Below are 25183 nucleotides of genomic sequence, written 5' to 3'. Positions count from 1 at the left end.
CCTTCACAGGGGCATTCCCGCGCCGTTGCCCCTTCACAGGGGCATTCCCGCACCATTGCCCCTTCACAGGGGCATTCCCGCACCATTGCCCCTTCACAGGGGCATTCCCGCACCATTGCCCCTTCACAGGGGCATTCCCGCACCATTGCCCCTTCACAGGGGCATTCCCGCACCATTGCCCCTTCACAGGGGCATTCCCGCACCATTGCCCCTTCACAGGGGCATTCCCGCACCATTGCCCCTTCACAGGGGCATTCCCGCACCATTGCCCCTTCACAGGGGCATTCCCGCACCATTGCCCCTTCACAGGGGCATTCCCGCACCATTGCCACTTCACAGGGGCATTCCCGCACCATTGCCCCTTCACAGGGACATTCCCGCACCATTGCCTCTTCACAGGGGCACGTTGAAAGAGGATTCTCCAATTAAGAGTATCATTTTGATTACAACCTGTGCAGGGCTACAGCTGATTTAACGGAACAGCCCGAAATGTTTTCTCAGCTCAGATTTACTCAAGAGGCAACACACGCAGCCTAGCCTATGGGACTAGTGAATGTGTTTACGTAGGCCTCCTCACCTCATTCGGGTTCACAGTGCGGACCGAACCGAGGTCCCTGTAGGAATAAGTGTACGGTTACACCCCTAGGAAACGGCTTGTGTGTGTGTGTGTGTGTGTGTGTGTGTGTGTGGTTGTATGTGTGTGTGTGGGTGTGTGCGTAGCTCACCATCCATCTCAGCTTTGAAGAACTGGATGAGAGACTGGGTGAAGGACTGGATCCATTTGTCCATGATGTTGTCACTGCGCTTGGCTGTGGCCTCGTTGTACAGGAAGCTGATGCCGTCCTCCTGAAGGGCAAAGGTCACAGGGCAAAAAGGTCACACAGAGAACAGGACACGGAAAGAGAGAGCGAGAACGCAAGAGAAAGTGAGCATGATAGAGAGAACGTTAGAGTTTAAAGGCTGTGATAGGTTGTATCTTGTGTTCTGGTTGAGGTGTTCTCCTCATTAAATAGGGGTAAGGCTTGGGTTAAACCGGGGGCAGGGTACGGGAGACGGGGGCAGGGGACGGGAGACGGGGGCAGGGTACGGGAGACGGGGGGGCAGGGTACGGGAGACGGGGGCAGGGTACGGGAGACGGGGGCAGGGTACGGGGGCAGGGTGCGGGAGACGGGGGGGCAGGGTACGGGAGACGGGGGCAGGGTACGGGAGACGGGGGGCAGGGTACATTTAGCAGCCTCTAGAAGTTCTGGACCAGGAAGCGGTAGGCTGGGGGACGTGAGGAGGCCTAAGGCTGGGTTACGAGGTTACCTTGTGGAGACGCTGGACGTTCTGGACCAGGAAGCGATAGGCTGGGTTACGAGGTTACCTTGTGGAGACGCGGGATGTTCTGGACCAGGACGCGGTAGGCTGGGGGAGGTGAGGAGGCCTAAGGCTGGGTTACGAGGTTACCTTGTGGAGACGCTGGACGTTCTGGACCAGGAAGCGATAGGCTGGGTTACGAGGTTACCTTGTGGAGACGCTGGACGTTCTGGACACGGAAGCGGTAGGCTGGGGGAGGTGAGGAGGCCTAAGGCTGGGTTACGAGGTTACCTTGTGGAGACGCTGGACGTTCTGGACCAGGAAGCGGTAGGCTGGGGGAGGTGAGGAGGCCTAAGGCTGGGTTACGAGGTTACCTTGTGGAGATGCTGGACGTTCTGGACCAGGAAGCGATAGGCTGGGTTACGAGGTTACCTTGTGGAGACGCTGGACGTTCTGGACCAGGAAGCGATAGGCTGGGTTACGGTTACCTTGTGGAGACGCGGGATGTTCTGGACCAGGAAGCGGTAGGCTGGGGAGGTGAGGAGGCCTAAGGCTGGGTTACGAGGTAACCTTGTGGAGACGCTGGACGTTCTGGACCAGGAAGCGGTAGGCTGGGTTACGAGGTTACCTTGTGGAGACGCGGGATGTTCTGGACCAGGAAGCGGTAGGCTGGGGGAGGTGAGGAGGCCTAAGGCTGGGTTAAGAGGTTACCTTGTGGAGACGCTGGACGTTCTGGACCAGGAAGCGGTAGGCTGGGGGAGGTGAGGAGGCCTAAGGCTGGGTTACGAGGTTACCTTGTGGAGACGCTGGACGTTCTGGACCAGGAAGCGGTAGGCGTTGTACCAGGGGAGGAACACATCCTTCAGAACATCTCTGACTCCTTCCTCTTTGAAACGAAGGTTCTCAGCTCTCACTACCGGGGAGTTGATTAGGTAGAGCCTAGAGGGGGAGGGGGCATAAAAGAGATGTTTGGTCATCTAAATCCCCTCCAGGGGAGGCAGGTAGCCTAGTGGTTAGAGGGGAGGCAGGTAGCCTAGTGGTTAGAGGGGGAGGGAGCCTAGTGGTTAGAGGGGGAGGCAGGTAGCCTAGTGGTTAGAGGGGGAGGCAGGTAGCCTAGTGGTTAGAGGGGGAGGCAGGTAGCCTAGTGGTTAGAGGGGAGGCAGGTAGCCTAGTGGTTAGAGGGGAGGCAGGTAGTCTAGTGGTTAGAGGGGAGGCAGGTAGTCTAGTGGTTAGAGGGGGAGGCAGGTAGCCTAGTGGTTAGAGGGGAGGCAGGTAGCCTAGTGGTTAGAGGGGGAGGCAGGTAGCCTAGTGGTTAGAGGGGAGGCAGGTAGTCTAGTGGTTAGAGGGGGAGGGAGCCTAGTGGTTAGAGGGGAGGCAGGTAGTCTAGTGGTTAGAGGGGGAGGGAGCCTAGTGGTTAGAGTGTAGAGGTGGCAGGTAGCCTAGTGGTTAGAGGGGGAGGCAGGTAGCCTAGTGGTTAGAGGGGAGGCAGGTAGCCTAGTGGTTAGAGGGAGGGAGCCTAGTGGTTAGAGGGGGAGGGAGCCTAGTGGTTAGAGTGTAGAGGTGGCAGGTAGCCTAGTGGTTAGAGGGGAGGCAGGTAGCCTAGTGGTTAGAGGGGAGGCAGGTAGCCTAGTGGTTAGAGGGGGAGGCAGGTAACCTAGTGGTTAGAGGGGAGGCAGGTGGCCTATTGGTTAGAGGGGAGGCAGGTAGCCTAGTGGTTAGAGGGGGAGGCAGGTAGCCTAGTGGTTAGAGGGGGAGGCAGGTAGCCTAGTGGTTAGAATGGAGGCAGGTAGCCTAGTGGTTAGAGGAGGCAGGGAGCCTAGTGGTTAGAGGAGGCAGGGAGCCTAGTGGTTAGAGGGGGAGGGAGCCTAGTGGTTAGAGTGGAGGCAGGGAGCCTAGTGGTTAGAGGGGGAGGGAGCCTAGTGGTTAGAGTGGAGGCAGGTAGCCTAGTGGTTAGAGGAGGCAGGGAGCCTAGTGGTTAGAGGAGGCAGGTGGCCTAGTGGTTAGAGGAGGCAAGTAGCCTAGTGGTTAGAGGAGGCAGGTAGCCTAGTGGTTAGAGGAGGCAGGTAGCCTAGTGGTTAGAGGAGGCAGGTAGCCTAGTGGTTAGAGGAGGCAGGGAGCCTAGTGGTTAGAGGAGGCAGGTAGCCTAGTGGTTAGAGGAGGCAGGTAGCCTAGTGGTTAGAGGAGGCAGGTAGCCTAGTGGTTAGAGGAGGCAGGTAGCCTAGTGGTTAGAGGAGGCAGGTAGCCTAGTGGTTAGAGGAGGCAGGTAGCCTAGTGGTTAGAGGAGGCAGGTAGCCTAGTGGTTAGAGGCAGTTAACCCACTGTTCCCGGTAGGCCGTCATTGTAAATAAGCATTTGTTCTTAACTGACTTGCCTAGTTAAATAAAGGTTACATTTTAAACTATACCCTGCCTTATTAACCCTGGTAATGCCAGAGACACAGAGAGTAAAACACAGTGTGTGAGCAGAGAGTTCACCTCAGGGCATCAGCTCCATAGTTCTCCACAACCAGACCTGGATCAGGGTAGTTCTTCTTGCGTTTACTCATCTTCTGTCCATCGCTGAGAGACACAGAGAGAGAGAGACAGAGACACAGAGAGAGAGAGAGACAGAGACACAGAGAGAGAAAGAGACAGACAGAGAGAGAGAGAGACAGACAGAGACACAGAGAGAGAGAACATCACTTTACATCTGGTAATGAAATGAGTTATTCCAGGTTATATGCACACTGTCTGTCTGGGCTCTGGTCTAATGTAGTGCACTATATAGGGAATAGGGCTCTGGTCTAAAGTAGTGCACTATATAGGGAATAGGGCTCTGGTCTAAAGTAGTGCACTATATAGGGAATAGGGCTCTGGTCTAAAGTAGTGCACTATATAGGGAATAGGGCTCTGGTCTAAAGTAGTGCACTATATAGGGAATAGGGCCCTGGTCTAAAGTAGTGCACTATATAGGGAATAGGGCTCTGGTCTAAAGTAGTGTACTATATATAGGGAATAGGGCTCTGGTCTAAAGTAGTGTACTATATAGGGAATAGGGCCCTGGTCTAAAGTAGTGTACTATATAGGGAATAGGGCCCTGGTCTATAGTAGTGTACTATATAGGGAATAGGGCCCTGGTCTATAGTAGTGTACTATATAGGGAATAGGGCTCTGGTCTAAAGTAGTGTACTATATAGGGAATAGGGCTCTGGTCTAAAGTAGTGTACTATATAGGGAATAGGGCCCTGGTCTAAAGTAGTGTACTATATAGGGAATAGGGCTCTGGTCTATAGTAGTGCACTATATAGGGAATAGGGCCCTGGTCTAAAGTAGTGTACTATATAGGGAATAGGGCCCTGGTTTCATTATTATGGAAGAGGACTTTACTGGAACAGGGATGTACGGTTCCATTCCACTGTCACACAATGAAGGGGCCTGGTCAGCACCAGTGTGTGACTGTGTGTGTGACTGTGACTGTGTTTTTGTGTGACTGTGACTGTGTTTTTGCGTGACTGTGTGTGTGTGTGTGTGTGAGACTGTGTGTGTGTGTGTGTGAGACTGTGTGTGTGTGTGTTGGGGGACAAGGTGAACTGACCTGGCCAGCACCAGTCCGTTGACGATGACGTTCTTGAACGGTGGTTTTCCAAACAGAGCTGTGGACAACACCAGGAGGGTGTAGAACCTAGAGGGGAACAGGTTACCATCACATTAGGACAACACCAGGAGGGTGTAGAACCTAGAGGGGAACAGGTTACCATCACATTAGGACAACACCAGGAGGGTGTAGAACCTAGAGGGGAATAGGTTACCATCACATTAGGACAACACCAGGAGGGTGTAGACCCTAATGAGGGGAACAGGTTACCATCACATTAGGACAACACCAGGAGGGTGTAGAACCTAGAGGGGAACAGCTTACCATCACATTAGGACAACACCAGGAGGGTGTAGAACCTAGAGGGGAACAGGTTACCATCACATTAGGACAACACCAGGAGGGTGTAGAACCTAGAGGGGAACAGGTTACCATCACATTAGGACAACACCAGGAGGGTGTAGAACCTAGAGGGGAACAGGTTACCATCACATTAGGACAACACCAGGAGGGTGTAGAACCTAGAGGGAACAGGTTACCATCACATTAGGACAACACCAGGAGGGTGTAGAACCTAGAGGGGAACAGGTTACCATCACATTAGGACAACACCAGGAGGGTGTAGAACCTAGAGGGGAACAGATTACCATCACATTAGGACAACACCAGGAGGGTGTAGAACCTAGAGGGGAACAGATTACCATCACATTAGGACAACACCAGGAGGGTGTAGAACCTAGAGAGGAACAGGTTACCATCACATTAGGACAACACCAGGAGGGTGTAGACCCTGATGAGGGGAACAAGTTACCATCACATTAGGACAATACCAGGAGGGTGTAGAACCTAGAGAGGAACAGGTTACCATCACATTAGGACAACACCAGGAGGGTGTAGAACCTAGAGGGGAACAGGTTACCATCACATTAGGGAGACAGGGAGAAGGTTACCATCACATTAGGGAGAAGGTTACCGTCACATTAGGGAGACAGGGAGAAGGTTACCATCACATTAGGGAGACAGGGAGAAGGTTACCATCACATTAGGGAGAAGGTTACCATCACATTAGGGAGAAGGTTACCATCACATTAGGGAGAAGGTTACCATCACATTAGGGAGAAGGTTACCATCACATTAGGGAGAAGGTTACCATCACATTAGGGAGAAGGTTACCGTCACATTAGGGAGAAGGTTACCGTCACATTAGGGAGACGGGGAGAAGGTTACCGTCACATTAGGGAGACGGGGAGAAGGTTACCATCACATTAGGGAGACGGGGAGAAGGTTACCATCACATTAGGGAGACAGGGAGAAGGTTACCATCACATTAGGGAGAAGGTTACCATCACATTAGGGAGAAGGTTACCATCACATTAGGGAGAAGGTTACCATCACATTAGGGAGAAGGTTACCATCACATTAGGGAGAAGGTTACCATCACATTAGGGAGAAGGTTACCATCACATTAGGGAGACAGGGAAAAGGTTACCATCACATTAGTCTGGAGGGCTAACAGTGTCTTGATACTTTAGCTCAGCAGCCTAACAAGGTCTCACCATCCTCTGGTCTGGTCGATGCCCTCAGCAATGAAGTCAGCGGGGAAGGTGTCTTCGAACTCCTTCCTGTTCTCAAAGGGGTAGTGGGCCTGGGCGTAGGGCATGCTGCCCGACTCAAACCAGCAGTCAAACACCTCAGTGACCCTGCGCAACACGCCTTTACCACAGCGGGACGGGATAGTCAACTGGTCAATGCTATGGAAGGATAGATGCAGGGAGAGAGGGAGAGCGAGGAGAGAGAAAGAGCGAGAGAGAGGCAGAGAGAGAGAGGCAGAGAGAGAGAGGCAGAGAGAGAGAGGCAGAGAGAGAGAGGCAGAGTGAGAGAGGCAGAGTGAGAGAGGCAGAGTGAGAGAGGCAGAGTGAGAGAGGCAGAGTGAGAGAGGCAGAGTGAGAGAGGCAGAGAGAGAGGCAGAGTGAGAGAGGCAGAGTGAGAGAGGCAGAGTGAGAGAGGCAGAGAGAGAGAGGCAGAGAGAGAGAGGCAGAGAGAGAGAGGCAGAGAGAAAGAGACAGAACATGGATTTTTTTTTAACCTTTAGCAAGTCAGTTAAGAACAAATTCTTTTCAATGACGGCCTAGGAACAGTGGGTTAACTGCCTGTTCAGGGGCAGAACGACAGATTTGTACCTTGTCAGCTCGGGGGTTTGAACTTGCAACCTTCCGGTTACCAGTCCAACGCTCTGACCACTAGCCTACCCTGCCACCAGGGTAACCTATTAAATATAGAACGATGAGCATGGAGTCTTGGTGCGGATAGATTTGATTCATATTTATTGTCATCCACACATCAAATGAATTACAACACAATGGAAGGATGGTTCATTAGAGGGTGGTTCAATAGAGGGTAATGACAGTGTATCAGTCATCCAGGATGACCTCCTGTTAGTGATCTGGTTCTGTTCCTGACCTTGTCTGTGTTGCGTCCAACCATCACTGTGTGTGTGTGTGTGTGTGTGTGTGTGTGTGTGTAAAATCGCTGCAGACGATCAGTGACTCACCTCTCCCGATGCAGATCAGTTACTTTCACTCCTGTCAACTCCTCCAGCTCAGCCATGGATCCTACACACACCACCTGGACACACACACACACACACACACACACACGGTCAGCAACAGAGCAGTAGCCTCCATTCTGTCTTCCTGTAAATGACAGACAGCTGAAGATGGTGTGTACACGGTCGGTGTGTGTGTGTGTATACACGGTCGGTGTGTGTGTGTGTGTGTATACACGGTCGGTGTGTGTGTGTGAGTACACGGTCGGTGTGTGTGTGTGAGTACACGGTCGGTGTGTGTGTGTGTGAGTACACGGTCGGTGTGTGTGTGTGTAAACACGGTCGGTGTGTGTGTAAACACAGTCGGTGTGTGTGTAAACACAGTCGGTGTGTGTGTGTGTGTAAACACGGTCAGTGTGTGTGTGTGTAAACACGGTCGGTGTGTGTGTGTGTGTACACGGTCGGTGTGTGTGTGTGTATACACGGTCGGTGTGTGTGTGTGTATACACGGTCGGTGTGTGTGTGTGTGAGTACACGGTCGGTGTGTGTGTGTGTAAACACGGTCGGTGTGTGTGTAAACACAGTCGGTGTGTGTGTGTGTGTGTAAACACGGTCAGTGTGTGTGTGTGTAAACACGGCCGGTGTGTGTGTGTGTGTGTGTGTGTAAACACGGCCGGTGTGTGTGTGTGTGTGTGTGTAAACACGGCCGGTGTGTGTGTGTGTGTGTGTGTGTAAACACGGCCGGTGTGTGTGTGTGTGTGTGTAAACACGGTCGGTGTGTGTGTGTGTGTAAACACGGTCGGTGTGTGTGTGTGTGTGTGTAAACACGGCCGGTGTGTGTGTGTGTGTGTGTGTATGTGTAAACACAGTCGGTGTGTGTGTGTGTGTAAACACGGTCGGTGTGTGTGTGTGTGTGTAAACACGGTCAGTGTGTGTGTGTGCGTGTGTGTGTAAACACGGTCGGTGTGTGTGTAAACATGGTCGGTGTGTGTGTGTGTCGGTTAGGGATGTAGCAATTCACTGATGCCCACCGGCCCCCTATTCAAATATTTAAGTGCATCGGTGCGCAGGACCCCCCGAACCTGCCCAAAATGTAGCATGTATCAATCAGAATATCGATCCAAACGTTACGAAAATCTCCGGTTCACTAACATTAGGTGAAATTACTTTCTACTCCTTTTCTGAAAATACCTCTCATCTTTTGATGACAAATTATGCTTCCTTTCGTTCAGTGCAGAACTATAAACACGTAACTCTGCTTTGACAGTCAATGATCTCAATGAAGTCATTTTTCACACCAAACAACTCCAGCAAACATATCAGTAGGCTGGTCAGTTTTGTGTGCTAACCAAACGAGAACTATAGGAATATTCTCCTTCTGCATTCAAATGGCAATTTAGCTATTAAACGGTGATTTGAGATCAAAAGTGATTTGGGGGGGGCAGCCTACACCCCCCACTAACCTGATAGAGGGGTCGTAGATACCCAGTTACCCTTACAGTGCCTTGTTTTCAGGCACTTCAGTATTTATACCCCTGGACTTACTACAACATGTTGTTGTGTTGCAGCCTGAATTTTTAAAATGGATTAAAAATATATTGTTTTTGTCTTCTCAACCATCTACACACAATACCCCACAATGACAAAGGGAAAACAAGTTTATTGAAAATGAAATACAGAAATATCTAATATACATAAGTATTCAAACCCCATGAGTCAATACATGTTATAATTATCTTTTGGCAGTGATTACAGCTGTGAGTCTTTCTGGGTCAGTCTCTAAGAGCTGTGAGTCTTTCTGGGTAAGTCTCTAAGAGCTGTGAGTCTTTCTGGGTCAGTCTCTAAGAGCTGTGAGTCTTTCTGGGTAAGTCTCTAAGAGCTGTGAGTCTTTCTGGGTCAGTCTCTAAGAGCTGTGAGTCTTTCTGGGTAAGGCTCTAAGAGCTGTGAGTCTTTCTGGGTCAGTCTCTAAGAGCTGTGAGTCTTTCTGGGTCAGTCTCTAAGAGCTGTGAGTCTTTCTGGGTCAGTCTCTAAGAGCTGTGAGTCTTTCTGGGTAAGGCTCTAAGAGCTTTCCACACCTGAATTGTACAATTATTTGCACATGATTCTTTTAAAAATTCTTCAAGCTCCGTCGTTGGTTGTTGATCATTGCTAGAAGCCATTTTTAAGTCTTGCCATAGATAGTGGTGGGGTCTGTGGTGGTGGAGGTGGGCTCTATATTGGTGGTGTGCTCTGTGGTGGGCTATGTGATGGTGCAGATGGTGGGCTCTGTGGTGGAGGTGGTGGTGGGCTCTGTGGTGGTGGAGGTGGGCTCTGTGGTGGTGGTGGTGGGCTCTGTGGTGGTGGTGGGCTCTGTGGTGGTGGAGGTGGGCTCTGTGGTGGTGGAGGTGGGCTCTGTGGTGGAGGTGGTGGTGGTGGTGGGCTCTGTAGTAGTGGGCCTGTGGTGGAGGTGGTGGTGGGTTCTGTATTGGTGGTGGGCTCTATGACAGACAGTTGGTGGTGGTGGGCTCTGTGGTGGAGGTGGTGGGCTCTGTGGTGGAAGTGGTGGGCTCTGTAGTGGTGGGCTCTATGAAAGACAGTTGGTGGTGGTGGGCTATGTGGTGGTGGTGGGCTCTGTAGTAGTGGGCCTGTGGTGGAGGTGGTGGTGGGTTCTGTATTGGTGGTGGGCTCTATGACAGACAGTTGGTGGTGGTGGGCTCTGTGGTGGAGGTGGTGGGCTCTGTGGTGGAAGTGGTGGGCTCTGTAGTGGTGGGCTCTATGAAAGACAGTTGGTGGTGGTGGGCTATGTGGTGGTGGTGGGCTCTGTAGTAGTGGGCCTGTGGTGGAGGTGGTGGTGGGTTCTGTATTGGTGGTGGGCTCTATGACAGACAGTTGGTGGTGGTGGGCTCTGTGGTGGAGGTGGTGGGCTCTGTGGTGGAAGTGGTGGGCTCTGTAGTGGTGGGCTCTATGAAAGACAGTTGGTGGTGGTGGGCTCTGTATTGGTGGTGGGCTCTGTGGTGGTGGGCTTTGTATGGTGGTGGTGGGCTCTGAGGTGGTGGGCTCTGTATTGGTGGTGGTGGGCTCTGTGGTGGTGGTGGTGGGCTCTGTATTGGTGGTGGTGGGCCCTGAGGTGGTGGTGGTCTCTGTGGTGGCGGTGGTCTCTGTGGTGGTCTCTGTGGTGGTGGTGGTCTCTGGTGGTGGTGGTGGGCTCTGTGGTGGTGGTGGTAGGCTCTGTGGTGGAGGTGGTGGTGGGCTATGTGGTGGTGGAGGTGGTGGGCTCTGTGGTGGAGGTGGTGGTGGGCTCTGTGGTGGTGGAGGTGGGCTCTGTGGTGGAGGTGGTGGTGGGCTCTGTGGTGGTGGAGGTGGGCTCTGTGGTGGAGGTGGTGGTGGGCTATGTGGTGGTGGTGGGCTCTGTAGTAGGGGCCTGTGGTGGAGGTGGTGGTGGGTTCTGTATTGGTGGTGGTGGTGGGCTCTGTGGTGGAGGTGGTGGGCTCTGTGGTGGAAGTGGTGGGCTCTGTAGTGGTGGGCTCTATGAAAGACAGTTGGTGGTGGTGGGCTCTGTGGTGGGTGTGGGCTCTGTATTGGTGGTGGGCTCTGTGGTGGTGGGCTTTGTATGGTGGTGGTGGGCTCTGAGGTGGTGTGCTCTGTATTGGTGGTGGTGGTGGGCTCTGTGGTGGTGGTGGGCTCTGTATTGGTGGTGGTGGGCCCTGAGGTGGTGGTGGGCCCTGAGGTGGCGGTGGTCTATGTGGTGGACTCTGTGGTGGTGGTGGTCTCTGGTGGTGGTGGTGGGCTCTGTGGTGGTGGTGGTAGGCTCTGTGGTGGTGGTAGGCTCTGTGGTGGTGGGCTCTGTGGTGGTGGTGGTGGTGGGCTCTGTGGTGGTGGTGGTGGGCTCTGTGGTGGTGGTGGTAGGCTCTGTGGTGGTGGTGGTAGGCTCTGTGGTGGTGGTGGTAGGCTCTGTGGTGGTGGTGGTGGGCTCTGTGGTGGTGGTGGTGGGCTCTGTGGTGGTGGTGGTGGACTCTGTGGTGGTGGTGGTGGGCTCTGTGGTGGTGGGCTCTGTGGTGGTGGTGGTGGGCTCTGTGGTGGTGGTGGTGGGGGGCTCTGTGGTGGTGGTGGGCTCTGTGGTGGGGGCTCTGTGGTGGGGGTGGTATGTATGACAGACAGCAGTTGGTCGGAGCACGTCTCTGGAGCCGCTGAGCCAGAGGAGCGTGTATCAATCCTGCTGTACGACTCACTATCAGGTCAAACGAAGGACTGAAATGAACGAGACACTCAGAAAAACCAATCATGACTCTCGAGTCAATAAAGAGTCGTTCAAAAAGATCAAATCGTTCACGAACTGCACATCACTAACATGCACTCACCGGACAGTTTATTAGGTACACACATCTAGTGCTGGGTCAGACCGCCCCCTTTGTCCCCAGAACAGCCTGAATTATTCAGGGAATTTTACAAGGTTTTGGAAACGTTCAACAGGGTCCATGCTGACACGATATATATGAGGTCAGAGGTCAGTAGCTGTACAGTAACACCCTATACATGAGGTCAGAGGTCAGTGGCTGTACAGTAACATGCTCTACATGAGGTCAGAGGTCAGTGGCTGTACAGTAACATGCTCTACATGAGGTCAGAGGTCAGTGGCTGTACAGTAACATTCTATACATGAGGTCAGAGGCTGTACAGTAACATGCTCTACATGAGGTCAGAGGTCAGAGGTCAGGCTCTGTGCTTCACAGCTCTATGGGTTTTGACTGACTGACGATCTGAACTTGAGCACCGCGCATCACAAGAAGTCCCCGCCCCCATCCCTCCTGCTGATTGGGCAACTTCTGCTAATGTTGTGTTGTCAGAGTGAGGGACATGCTGTACATTAAAGACGACTCCATGTATTTAGAAAGATGAGACGTTGAGGATTATAATAAAAACAGCTCTGACGTCATCTAAGACAAAACACCCCGTGTCAGGTGAACTGTTGTGGCCTAAATAATTTACATCATAAATCTCCAAACTTGTCCCATTTTTAATTTGTTAACCATATTTCTTATTTTATAAACATTTCATTGCATCTCTATCCATGTAGGTCAATTCCCACGAGTCAAGGGTTAATGAGTGTTACACACAAACATGTCTATTTTTGAAAGGAGGTACGCAGTAGACTAGATATCAGAAAAAGTATGCCAGACATTTCAAACGTTCCCAGCGAATGAGAAAACAGTAATGGAATTTAAATGAAGAGAATGAATAAGATGTGTTAAAAAGGCAACCTTGGGGCTAATTTAGCTGGCCGCCTACAGCACCACCGCGGCCACGGTGACACGGCATTCCGTGAGGAATATTCTGTGCACAAGACAAATAAACTTTGATTTGACCGATTCCCAGCTAGCAGACAGATGATTAAAGCTCTGGGCTAGCTGGCAGACAGATGATTAAAGCTCTGGGCTGGCAGACAGATGGTTAATAAAGCTCAAGGCTAGCTGGCAGACAGATGGTTAATAAAGCTCAAGGCTAGCTGGCAGACAGATGGTTAATAAAGCTCAAGGTGAGCTGGCAGACAGATGGTTAATAAAGCTCAAGGTGAGCTGGCAGACAGATGGTTAATAAAGCTCTGGGCTAGCTGGCAGACAGATGGTTAATAAAGCTCAAGGCTAGCTGGCAGACAGATGGTTAATAAAGCTCAAGGCTGGCAGACAGATGATTAATAAAGCTCAAGGCTGGCAGACAGATGATTAATAAAGCTCAAGGCTGGCAGACAGATGATTAATAAAGCTCAAGGCTGGCTGGCAGACAGATGATTAATACAGCTCAAGGCTGGCAGACAGATGGTTAATAAAGCTCAAGGCTGGCAGACTGACAGATGGTTAATAAAGCTCAAGGCTGGCTGGCAGACAGGTGTCTGTAATTCTGCTCCAATTCCAAACAAACTAAGGTAGTTGGCCCAGATACGACCAGTGTGTGTCGCATGACAGAGAGCTGAGGGAGAGAGAAAGTGGAGATGGGGGAGAGAGAGCTGAGGGAGAGAGAAAGTGGAGATGGGGGAGAGAGAGCTGAGGGAGAGAGAAAGTGGAGATGGGGGAGAGAGAGCTGACGGAGAGAGAAAGTGGAGATGGGGGAGAGAGAGCTGAGGGAGAGAGAAAGTGGAGATGGGGGAGAGAGAGCTGAGAGGGAGACAAAGAGATTGAGTTCCAGGCCCATCCATCAATCTCTCTCTCTCGCCTCCATCCATTTCTCTCCTCTCCATCTCTCTCCTTTCCTCTCCGCCTCCCTCCCTCTCCTGTCAGCTCCCCCTCCATCCCTCTCCTGTCAGCTCCCCCTCCATCCCTCTCCTGTCAGCTCCCCCTCCATCCCTCTCCTCTCAGCTCCCCCTCCATCCCTCTCCTGTCAGCTCCCCCTCCATCCCTCTCCTGTCAGCTCCCCCTCCATCCCTCTCCTCTCAGCTCCCCCTCCATCCCTCTCCTGTCAGCTCCCCCTCCATCCCTCTCCTATCAGCTCCCCCTCCATCCCTCTCCTGTCAGCTCCCCCCTCCCTCCCTCTCCTGTCAGCTCCCCCTCCATCCCTCTCCTGTCAGCTCCCCTCCCTCCCTCTCCTGTCAGCTCCCCCCCTCCCTCCCTCTCCTGTCAGCTCCCCCTCCATCCCTCTCCTGTCAGCTCCCCCTCCATCCCTCTCCTGTCAGCTCCCCCTCCATCCCTCTCCTGTCAGCTCCCCCTCCCTCCCTCTCCTGTCAGCTCCCCCTCCATCCCTCTCCTGTCAGCTCCCCCTCCATCCCTCTCCTGTCAGCTCCCCTCCATCCCTCTCCTGTCAGCTCCCCCTCCATCCCTCTCCTGTCAGCTCCCCTCCATCCCTCTCCTGTCAGCTCCCCCTCCATCCCTCTCCTGTCAGCTCCCCCTCCATCCCTCTCCTGTCAGCTCCCCCTCCAACCCTCTCCTCTCAGCTCCCCCTCCATCCCTCTCCATCTCTCTCCTCTCTGCCTCCCTCCATCTCTCTCCTCTCTGCTCCCCCTCCCTCCCTCCCTCCCTCCATCCATCTCTCTCTCTGCTCCCCCTCCCTCCCTCCCTCCATCTCTCTCCTCTCTGCTCACCCTCCCTCCCTCCCTCCCTCCATCCATCTCTCTCTCTGCTCCCCCTCCCTCCCTCCCTCCATCTCTCTCCTCTCTGCTCACCCTCCCTCCCTCCCTCCATCCATCTCTCTCTCTGCTCCCCCTCCCTCCCTCCCTCCATCTCTCTCCTCTCTGCTCACCCTCCCTCCCTCCCTCCCTCCATCCATCTCTCTCTCTGCTCCCCCTCCCTCCCTCCATCCATCTCTCCTCTCTGCTCCCCCTCCCTCCATCTCTCCTCTCTGCTCCCCTCCCTCCATCTCTCCTCCACCTCCCTCCATCACAATTCAATTCAATTGACATGGCAAGTTCATTATTACTTCAAAGTATACATATCGGAAAATAAAAATATATATTTACACGACCTGGTAGTGGACCAGTGTCAACATGACTGAGAAGACACATGACCTGGTAGTGGACCAGTGTCAACATGACTGAGAAGACACATGACCTGGTAGTGGACCAGTGTCAACATGACTGAGAAGACACATGACCTGGAGGTGGACCAGTGTCAACATGACTGAGAAGACACATGACCTGGTAGTAGACCAGTGTCAACATGACTGAGAAGACACATGACCTGGAGGTGGACCAGTGTCAACATGACTGAGAAGACACATGACCTGGTAGTAGACCAGTGTCAACATGACTGAGAAGACACATGACCTGGAGGTGGACCAGTGTCAACATGACTGAGAAGACACATGACCTGGTAGTTGACCAGTGTCAACATGACTGAGAAGACACATGACCTGGTAGTGGACCAGTGTCAACATGACTGAGAAGACACATGACCTGGTAGTAGACCAGTGTCAACATGACTGAGAAGACACATGACCTGGTAGTGGACCAGTGTCAACATGACTGAGAAGACACATGACCTGGTAGTGGACCAGTGTCAACATGACTGAGAAGACACATGACCTGGTAGTGGACCAGTGTCAACATGACTGAGAAGACACATGACCTGGTAGTGGACCAGTGTCAACATGACTGAGAAGACACATGACCTGGTAGTAGACCAGTGTCAACATGACTGAGAAGACACATGACCTGGTAGTAGACCAGTGTCAACATGACTGAGAAGACACATGACCTGGTAGTAGACCAGTGTCAACATGACTGAGAAGACACATGACCTGGTAGTAGACCAGTGTCAACATGACTGAGAAGACACATGACCTGGTAGTAGACCAGTGTCAACATGACTGAGAAGACACATGACCTGGTAGTGGACCAGTGTCAACATGACTGAGAAGACACATGACCTGGTAGTGGACCAGTGTCAACATGACTGAGAAGACACATGACCTGGTAGTAGACCAGTGTCAACATGACTGAGAAGACACATGACCTGGTAGTAGACCAGTGTCAACATGACTGAGAAGACACATGACCTGGTAGTAGACCAGTGTCAACATGACTGAGAAGACACATGACCTGGTAGTAGACCAGTGTCAACATGACTGAGAAGACACATGACCTGGTAGTAGACCAGTGTCAACATGACTGAGAAGACACATGACCTGGTAGTAGACCAGTGTCAACATGACTGAGAAGACACATGACCTGGTAGTAGACCAGTGTCAACATGACTGAGAAGACACATGACCTGGAGGTGGACCAGTGTCAACATGACTGAGAAGACACATGACCTGGTAGTAGACCAGTGTCAACATGACTGAGAAGACACATGACCTGGTAGTAGACCAGTGTCAACATGACTGAGAAGACACATGACCTGGTAGTAGACCAGTGTCAACATGACTGAGAAGACACATGACCTGGAGGTGGACCAGTGTCAACATGACTGAGAAGACACATGACCTGGTAGTAGACCAGTGTCAACATGACTGAGAAGACACATGACCTGGTAGTAGACCAGTGTCAACATGACTGAGAAGACACATGACCTGGTAGTAGACCAGTGTCAACATGACTGAGAAGACACATGACCTGGTAGTAGACCAGTGTCAACATGACTGAGAAGACACATGACCTGGTAGTAGACCAGTGTCAACATGACTGAGAAGACACATGACCTGGTAGTAGACCAGTGTCAACATGACTGAGAAGACACATGACCTGGTAGTGGACCAGTGTCAACATGACTGAGAAGACACATGACCTGGTAGTGGACCAGTGTCAACATGACTGAGAAGACACATGACCTGGTAGTGGACCAGTGTCAACATGACTGAGAAGACACATGACCTGGTAGTGGACCAGTGTCAACATGACTGAGAAGACACATGACCTGGTAGTAGACCAGTGTCAACATGACTGAGAAGACACATGACCTGGTAGTAGACCAGTGTCAACATGACTGAGAAGACACATGACCTGGTAGTAGACCAGTGTCAACATGACTGAGAAGACACATGACCTGGTAGTAGACCAGTGTCAACATGACTGAGAAGACACATGACCTGGTAGTAGACCAGTGTCAACATGACTGAGAAGACACATGACCTGGTAGTAGACCAGTGTCAACATGACTGAGAAGACACATGACCTGGTAGTGGACCAGTGTCAACATGACTGAGAAGACACATGACCTGGTAGTGGACCAGTGTCAACATGACTGAGAAGACACATGACATGGTAGTGGACCAGTGTCAACATGACTGAGAAGACACATGACCTGGTAGTGGACCAGTGTCAACATGACTGAGAAGACACGTGACCTGGTAGTAGACCAGTCAACATGACTGAGAAGACACATGACCTGGTAGTGGACCAGTGTCAACATGACTGAGAAGACACATGACCTGGTAGTAGACCAGTGTCAACATGACTGAGAAGACACATGACCTGGTAGTGGACCAGTGTCAACATGACTGAGAAGACACGTGACCTGGTAGTAGACCAGTGTCAACATGACTGAGAAGACACATGACCTGGTAGTAGACCAGTGTCAACATGACTGAGAAGACACGTAACCTGGTAGTAGACCAGTGTCAACATGACTGAGAAGACACATGACCTGGTAGTAGACCAGTGTCAACATGACTGAGAAGACACATGACCTGGTAGTGGACCAGTGTCAACATGACTGAGAAGACACGTGACCTGGTAGTAGACCAGTGTCAACATGACTGAGAAGACACATGACCTGGTAGTAGACCAGTGTCAACATGACTGAGAAGACACATGACCTGGTAGTAGACCAGTGTCAACATGACTGAGAAGACACGTGACCTGGTATGAAAGACAAAACAAACAAGGTGGGAAATATTATCGACATTACATTGCATGACTTTGCACTTTTCACTGGCCGTCCCTCAGGTTGTGGCAGGAGGACACATATTTGGCTGCCAAAACTGCACATTTTGTCTTTTCACCCAATAAATATTAGATTTTTCTTCATCTTTTATAGTTTCAAATTCTTTGTATTCAATTATAATTTTGGGAAATAAATATTCTCTTAGGTCTGAGTATTTGTCACAGTGTAATAGGAAATGCAGCTCTGTCTCTACCTCTCCCCTGGAGCAGAGTGAGCACAGCCTGTCCTCTCTGGGCAGCCAGACCGGTCTCTATAGCCAGACTGTCCTCCCTGGGTAGCCAGGTTTGTCTGTGACGACCGGTCTCTATAGCCAGACTGTCCTCTCTGGGCAGCCAGGTTTGTCTGTGACGACCGGTCTCTGTAGCCAGACTGTCCTCTCTGGGCAGCCAGGTTTGTCTGTGACGACCGGTCTCTATAGCCAGACTGTCCTCTCTGGGCAGCCAGGTTTGTCTGTGACGACCGGTCTCTATAGACAGACTGTCCTCTCCGGGCAGCCAGGTTTGTCTGTGACGACCGGTCTCTATAGCCAGACTGTCCTCCCTGGGTAGCCAGGTTTGTCTGTGACGACCGGTCTCTATAGCCAGACTGTCCTCTCTGGGCAGCCAGGTTTGTCTGTGACGACCGGTCTCTATAGCCAGACTGTCCTCTCCGGGCAGCCAGGTTTGTCTGTGACGACCGGTCTCTATAGCCAGACTGTCCTCCCTGGGTAGCCAGGTTTGTCTGTGACGACCAGTCTCTATAGCCAGACTGTCCTCTCCGGGCAGCCAGGTTTGTCTGTGACGACCGGTCTCTATAGACAGACTGTGCTCACTGAGTCTGTACCTAGTCAGTGTTTTCCTCAGTTACTATCAGTCACAGTGGTCAGATAGTCTGCCACCATGTACTGTCTGTTTAGAGACAAATAGCATTGAAGTTTACTTTCCAATTGGTCATACATTTTTCTTTTTGTTTTGTGATGATTTGGTTGGGCCAGATTTTCTGAGTGCTGTCCTGAGGCTCTATGGGGTTGGTTTGGGTTGGTGAACTGGGCCTCAGAACCAGCTGGCTGAGTGCTGTCCTGAGGCTCTATGGGGTTGGTTTGGGTTGGTGAACTGGGCCTCAGAACCAGCTGGCTGAGTGCTGTCCTGAGGCTCTATGGGGTTGGTTTGGGTTGGTGAACTGAGCCTCAGAACCAGCTGGTTGACTGATGTCCTGAGGCTCTATGGGGTTGGTTTGGGTTGGTGAACTGGGCCTCAGAACCAGCTGGCTGAGTGCTGTCCTGAGGCTCTATGGGGTTGGTTTGGGTTGGTGAACTGAGCCTCAGAACCAGCTGGCTGAGTGCTGTCCTGAGGCTCTATGGGGTTGGTTTGGGTTGGTGAACTGAGCCTCAGAACTAGCTGGCTGAGTGCTGTCCTGAGGCTCTATGGGGTTGGTTTGGGTTGGTGAACTGGGCCTCAGAACCAGCTGGCTGAGTGCTGTCCTGAGGCTCTATGGGGTTCGTTTGGGTTGGTGAACTGAGCCTCAGAACCAGCTGGCTGAGTGCTGTCCTGAGGCTCTATGGGGTTGGTTTGGGTTGGTGAACTGAGCCTCAGAACCAGCTGGCTGAGTGCTGTCCTGAGGCTCTATGGGGTTGGTTTGGGTTGGTGAACTGAGCCTCAGAACCAGCTGGCTCAGGGGACTCTTCTCTTGTTTCATCTCTTGACATTGTAGAGCTGTGTGATGCAATGTTTTGGGGTCACTTGTTCTTAGACGGTTGTAAAATTTGATATCTCTTTTTTCTATTTGAATGAGGAGGGGGTATTGGCCCCATTCTGCTCTACATGTGTTATTTGGAGTTTTTCTTTGCACTTGCAATACAGTCTTGCAAAACTCTGCATGCAGTATTTCAATTGGATGTTTGTCCCATTTGGTAAATTCATTGTTAGAGATTGGACCCCATACTTCACTGCCATATAGAGCAACTGGTTCTAGAACTGATTGGAACATTTTGAGCCAGATTCTAATGTTCCTTTTAATGGCATAGAAGGCTCTTCTTGCTTTGTCTCTCAGCTCATTCACAGCCATGTGAAAGCTACCTGTGTTGCTGATATTTAGACCTAGATATGTGCCGTTTTTGTTGTGTTTTTATAGAACTGTGTCCAAATAGAATTTATATTGGTCATCCTGATTTCCGGACCATTTTTGGAATATCATTCTATTTGTTTTTTTTAGGTTAACGGTCAGAGCCCAGGTCTGACAGAACCTGTGGTTAACGGTCAGAGCCCAGGTCTGACAGAACCTGTGAAGACGATCTAGGTGTTGGTGTGACCCCTCTTTAGTGGGAGACAGCAGCACCAGGTCATATGCGTACAGCAGACACTTGATTTCAGTGTTGTGTAGGGTGATACCAGGTGCTTCCGATTCTTCTAATGTTTTTGCCAATTCATTAATGTAGATGTTAAATAGTGTTGGACTTATTGGGCAGCCCTGTTTCACTCCCCGTCCCTGAGAGAAGAAGTCTGTTTGCTTGTTGTTAACTCATTAATGTAATGTTAAATAGTGTTGGACTTATTGGACAGCCCTGTTTCACTCCACATCCCTGAGAGAAGAAGTCTGTTTGCTTGTTGCCAATTTTAACCGCACATTTGTTTTTAATGTACATTGATTTAATAACATGTGTTTTCACTCCAATACCACTTTCTATTAGTTTATAAAAAGACCTTCGTGCCAAATTGAATCAAATGCTTTCTTGAAATCGACAAAACACGAGTAGATTTTGCCTTTGTTTTGGTTTACTTGTTTATCAATTAGTGGAGGGTGTAAATGTAGTCTGTTGAATGTGGTAGCAGAATCAGAATTAGTTAGGTAACATAGATAAATAAGATGTTTTATCTAATTCATTGTCATTAGAATGTCTTCTTTTTGAATAATACTGTTGGCAGTTTGCAGTTATCCCTTCTCTGCTAGGGCTCAGTTACTTGGGGCCCAGAGAGGGGAGAGGTCAGGTTAGTCTTATCTGTGAATGTGTCTGTAAACTATTCCTAAACCATCTGAAAGGATGGTGTGATTAAAGGGGAACCAGTTAGGTGGCTCCACAATGTCTGTGTGCCAGTCACTCCTCTCCGTGAGCTTGTCCAGGAGAGGTTGTATTTGAGATGGGAGTGTCTAGAATTGACAATTGATATATGCCATTGGATGAGGTAATGTTTTGGTCCTAAGTGGTACCAAGAACGAGATAGGAACTTCGTTTAGGAGACCAAACTAAACGATAATTTATAGCCAATGCTGTCTGATACTCCTCTCTCAAGTAAAATTCTTCCTTTGTGCAGTTTTCCTAAGACCTGTGGTTTGTCATGTCGGGGTGGATCTGGATCTTTGCTATAAAGGTTGCCAAATCTCAGTTGCCATTATGTTGACACTCTCAGGGAATTCATTTATAGACACTGAATTGATCTGAGAGTCACAGAGCTATGGTGAAGCTCATATAATTAAAGATGGACTTTATGATATAACTCTGACTTGTGTGTGGTTTGCTCTCTCATGATTTGTTAATTTCCACGACATGTACGATAATTTTTTAGAAATCCAATCTGGCTTCTGCTCAGGACGTTGTGTTCGTCAAGGAAATGTAGTCTGCTATTTATGATACTGCAGAGAATTTTTCCCCAAGTTGCTGTTAACGCAAATTCCTCTAATTATTTGGGTCAAATTTGACTCCATTTTTATAGATTGGTGTGATCAATCCCTGGTTCCAAATATCAGGGAAAATACCTGCAGTGAGGATAATGTTGAAGAGTTTGAGTATAGCCAATTTGAATTTGTGGTCTGTATATTTGATCATTTCATTTAAAATACCATCAGCACCACAGGCCTTTTTGGGTTGGAGAGTGCATAGTTTTTCCAATAATTCTTCTTCTGTAATTGGGGTATCCACAGGATTCTGATAGTCTTTGACTGCTGATTCAAGGATTTGTAATTTTTCTTGTATATCTTTTTGTTCTGGGCTCTTTGTTATATCACTGTAGTGGTTTGCAAAGTGATTTCTCCACACATCCCCATTTTGGATTGCCAATTCCTCATGATGAGGTTTGTTTAATTTATTCCAATTCTCCCAGAAGTAGTTTGATTCTATGGATCTCTCCTCTCTGCTCCGCCTCCCTCCATCTCTCCTCCTCTCCCCTCCATCTCTCTCCTCTCTGCTCCGCCTCCCTCCATCTCTCTCCTCCGCCTCCCTCCATCTCTGCCCCGCCTCCCTCCCTCTCCTCTGCTCTGCCTCCCTCCCTCTCCTCTGCTCTGCCTCCCTCCCTCTCCTCTGCTCTGCCTCCCTCCCTCTCCTCTGCTCTGCCTCCCTCCCTCTCCTCTCCTCTGCTCTGCCTCCCTCCCTCCCTCCCTCCCTCCCTCCCTTCTGCTCTGCCTCCTCGCTCTGCTCTGCCTCCCTCCCTCTCCCTCCTCTCCATTTCTCTATTCCTCCATCTCTCCTCTCCCACCCTCCCTCCATCCATCTCTCTCCTCTCCCACCCCCTCCCTCCATCTCTCCTCTCCCTCCCTCCATCTCTCTCCGCCATCTCTCTCCATCTCTCCTCCCCCCGCCATCTCTCTCCATCTCTCTCCTCTCACTCCCTCCATCTCTCTCCTCTCACTCCCTCCATCTCTCTCCTCTCACTCCCTCCATCTCTCTCCTCTCACTCCCTCCATCTCTCTCCTCTCACTCCCTCCATCTCTCTCCTCTCACTCCCTCCATCTCTCCTCTCACTCCCTCCATCTCTCTCATCTCACTCAGCTCACTCCCTCCATCTCTCTCCTCTCACTCCTCCATCTCTCTCCTCTCACTCCCTCCATCTCTCTCCCTCCATCTCTCTCCTCTCACTCCCTCCATCCATCTCCTCTCACTCCCTCCATCTCTCCCTCTCACTCCTCCATCTCTCTCCTCTCACTCCCTCCATCTCTCTCCTCTCACTCCCTCCATCCATCTCCTCTCACTCCCTCCATCCATCTCCTCTCACTCCCTCCATCCATCTCCTCTCACTCCCTCCATCCATCTCCTCTCACTCCCTCCATCCATCTCCTCTCACTCCTCCATCCATCTCCCTCTCACTCCCTCCATCCATCTCCTCTCACTCCCTCCATCCATCTCCTCTCACTCCCTCCATCCATCTCCTCTCTCCATATCCCTCCATCTCATCTCTCTATCCCTCCATCTCTCTCTCTATCCCTCCATCTCTCTCTATCCCTCCATCTCTCTCTCTATCCCTCCCTCTCTCTCCTCTCCCTCCCCTCCCTCCCTCCATCTCTCCTCTCCCTCCATCCCTCCATCTCTCTCTCCATCCCTCCATCTCTCTCTCTCTCTATCCCTCCATCTCTCTCTCTCTAGCCCTCCATCTCTCTCTAGCCCTCCATCTCTCTCTAGCCCTCCATCTCTCTCTAGCCCTCCATCTCTCTCTAGCCCTCCATCTCTCTCTAGCCCTCCATCTCTCTCTAGCCCTCCATCTCTCTCTCTAGCCCTCCATCTCTCTCTCTAGCCCTCCATCTCTCTCTCTAGCCCTCCATCTCTCTCTCTAGCCCTCCATCTCTCTCTCTAGCCCTCCATCTCTCTCTATCCCTCTCTCTATCCCTCCATCTCTCTCTCTATCCCTCCATCTCTCTCTCCTCTCCTCCCACTCCTCCAGCCCCTCCTCCATAGACCACTGCCGCCTGGTAACAGACCCAGCCAGACTGCTATTTCTAGGAAGCAGGTCGCTCCTCCTGTTGCTCTCTCGCTGTCCTTTTTAAAAATCAGAGAGAGTTACTCATTTCATTTTTCACACAATCATATAACCCAATTCTGACATGTAAATGAAGACAGTGTTTCATGCAGAGAAACGGCTGCAGAGAAACGGCTAAGAACACATGATGTTATGTCTAACCATCCATTCCCTGGTTCGATAAAGTCACAAGGTTTCAGTGGGTGACGGCCATTGAAAAACGCTAGAAAACATTTAGGGGCAGAAGAGACTCAGAGAAGAGCAGTCAATAGTGATTTGTTCATTTATTAAATTAATTAATCTGATGTATAATAAAAGCGAAATGATTTGAGTGAGAGAAATAAAAGAGGGTTTCTTATTTGAACCATAAGAAATGGTTTGACCCTCTGGACTTCACGAACTCTATGTGTGTCAGAAAGATGGTTAATGACCTCCTTAAAGTTACTGTGTGTGTGTGTGTCTGACCTCCTCAAAGTCGTCGCTGCACCAGAGGGGGATGGGCGTGCCCCAATAGCGGTTCCTGGAAACGGCCCAATCACGCGCATCCCTCAGCCAGTTACCAAAACGACGCTCCCGCACAAACTCAGGAACCCTGGGAGGAGAGGAGTGAGTCACACACAGAGAGAGACACACAGAGAGAGACAGAGAGACAGAAAGAGAGAGAGAGAGAGAGAGAGGTTTGAGGGACAGAGAGAGGTTTGGAGGGAGAGAGAGAGACAGGAGAGAGAGAGAGAGAGGTTTGGAGGAGAGAGAGAGAGAGGTTTGGAGGGAGAGAGAGAGACAGGAGAGAGAGAGGTTTGGAGGGAGAGAGAGGTTTGGAGGAGAGAGAGAGGTTTGGAGGGAGAGAGAGGTTTGGAGGGAGAGAGAGAGAGTTTGGAGGGAGAGAGAGAGAGGTTTGGAGGGAGAGAGAGAGAGGTTTGGAGGGAGAGAGAGAGGTTTGGAGGGAGAGAGAGAGGTTTGGAGGGAGAGAGAGAGGTTTGGAGGGAGAGAGAGAGGGTTGGAGGGAGAGAGAGGGTTGGAGGGAGAGAGAGAGGGTTGGAGGGAGAGAGAGAGGTTGGAGGGACAGAGAGGGTTGGAGGGAGAGAGAGGGTTGGAGGGAGAGAGAGGGTTGGAGGGAGAGAGAGGGTTGGAGGGAGAGAGAGGGTTGGAGGGAGAGAGAGGGTTGGAGGGAGAGAGAGTGTTGGAGGGAGAGAGAGTGTTGGAGAGAGAGAGAGTTGGAGAGAGAGAGAGTGTTGGAGAGAGAGAGGGTTGGAGGGAGAGAGAGGGGTGGGGGAAGAGGGAGAGTGACAGAAGGGTGGAGGAAGAGAGAGAGAGGAGGGGTGAGAGAGAGACGGGTGGAGGGAGAGAGAGAGATGGGTGGAGGGAGAGAGAGAGATGGGTGAGGGAGAGAGAGAGATGGGTGAGGGAGAGAGAGAGAGGAGGGGTGAGGAAGAACCACTGTTAGCTTGATGGAGAATCAGACCAATGATACACAAAACATAAACCCCAAATGGCACCCTATTCAGGGCCCAGACAGACAGGGGAGACGAGGTCCAGACAGACCAGACAGACAGGGGAGACGAGGTCCAGACAGACGAGGTCTAGACAGACCGGGGAGACGAGGTCCAGACAGACCAGAGAGACGAGGTCCAGACAGACCAGACAAGGAGGTCCAGACGAGGTCCAGACAGACCAGACCAGACAGACAGACAGACAGGGAGACGAGGTCCAGACAGACC

At 51.1% G+C, this 25183-nt stretch overlaps 1 protein-coding gene across 1 annotated transcript; it reads right to left on the bottom strand.

Moving 5' to 3' along the window:
• Positions 1 to 627: 627 nt before the first annotated feature.
• LOC121842785 (isoleucine--tRNA ligase, cytoplasmic-like) lies at positions 628 to 24081 on the bottom strand. Its single transcript, XM_042312537.1, has 7 exons — positions 23931 to 24081; positions 7424 to 7497; positions 6429 to 6623; positions 4873 to 4959; positions 3774 to 3857; positions 2094 to 2238; positions 628 to 846 (listed from the first exon to the last, which is right to left on the bottom strand). The coding sequence occupies exons 2-7, from the start codon at positions 7477 to 7479 to the stop codon at positions 643 to 645; spliced, it is 771 nt and encodes a 256-aa protein (XP_042168471.1). The 5' UTR covers positions 7480 to 7497; positions 23931 to 24081; the 3' UTR covers positions 628 to 642.
• Between the last annotated feature and the right edge of the window lie 1102 nt (positions 24082 to 25183).

The sequence above is a fragment of the Oncorhynchus tshawytscha genome, unplaced genomic scaffold (assembly GCF_018296145.1).
Source record: "Oncorhynchus tshawytscha isolate Ot180627B unplaced genomic scaffold, Otsh_v2.0 Un_contig_2805_pilon_pilon, whole genome shotgun sequence".
NCBI classification, from domain to species: Eukaryota; Metazoa; Chordata; class Actinopteri; order Salmoniformes; family Salmonidae; genus Oncorhynchus; species Oncorhynchus tshawytscha.
This window is presented reverse-complemented; position numbering and strand designations above follow the sequence as displayed.

Bases quoted from the DNA above. Each gene is read 5' to 3' on its own strand.
- LOC121842785 (XM_042312537.1), bottom strand. From the start codon at position 7,479: ATGGCTGAGCTGGAGGAGTTGACAGGAGTGAAAGTAACTGATCTGCAT. The intron at 6,624-7,423 runs GTGAGTCACTGA...ATCCTTCCATAG, and splicing joins ACTGATCTGCATCGGGAGAG to CATTGACCAGTTGACTATCC. The intron at 2,239-3,773 runs GTGAACTCTCTG...CTCCCCCTCTAG, and splicing joins TATGGAGCTGATGCCCTGAG to GCTCTACCTAATCAACTCCC.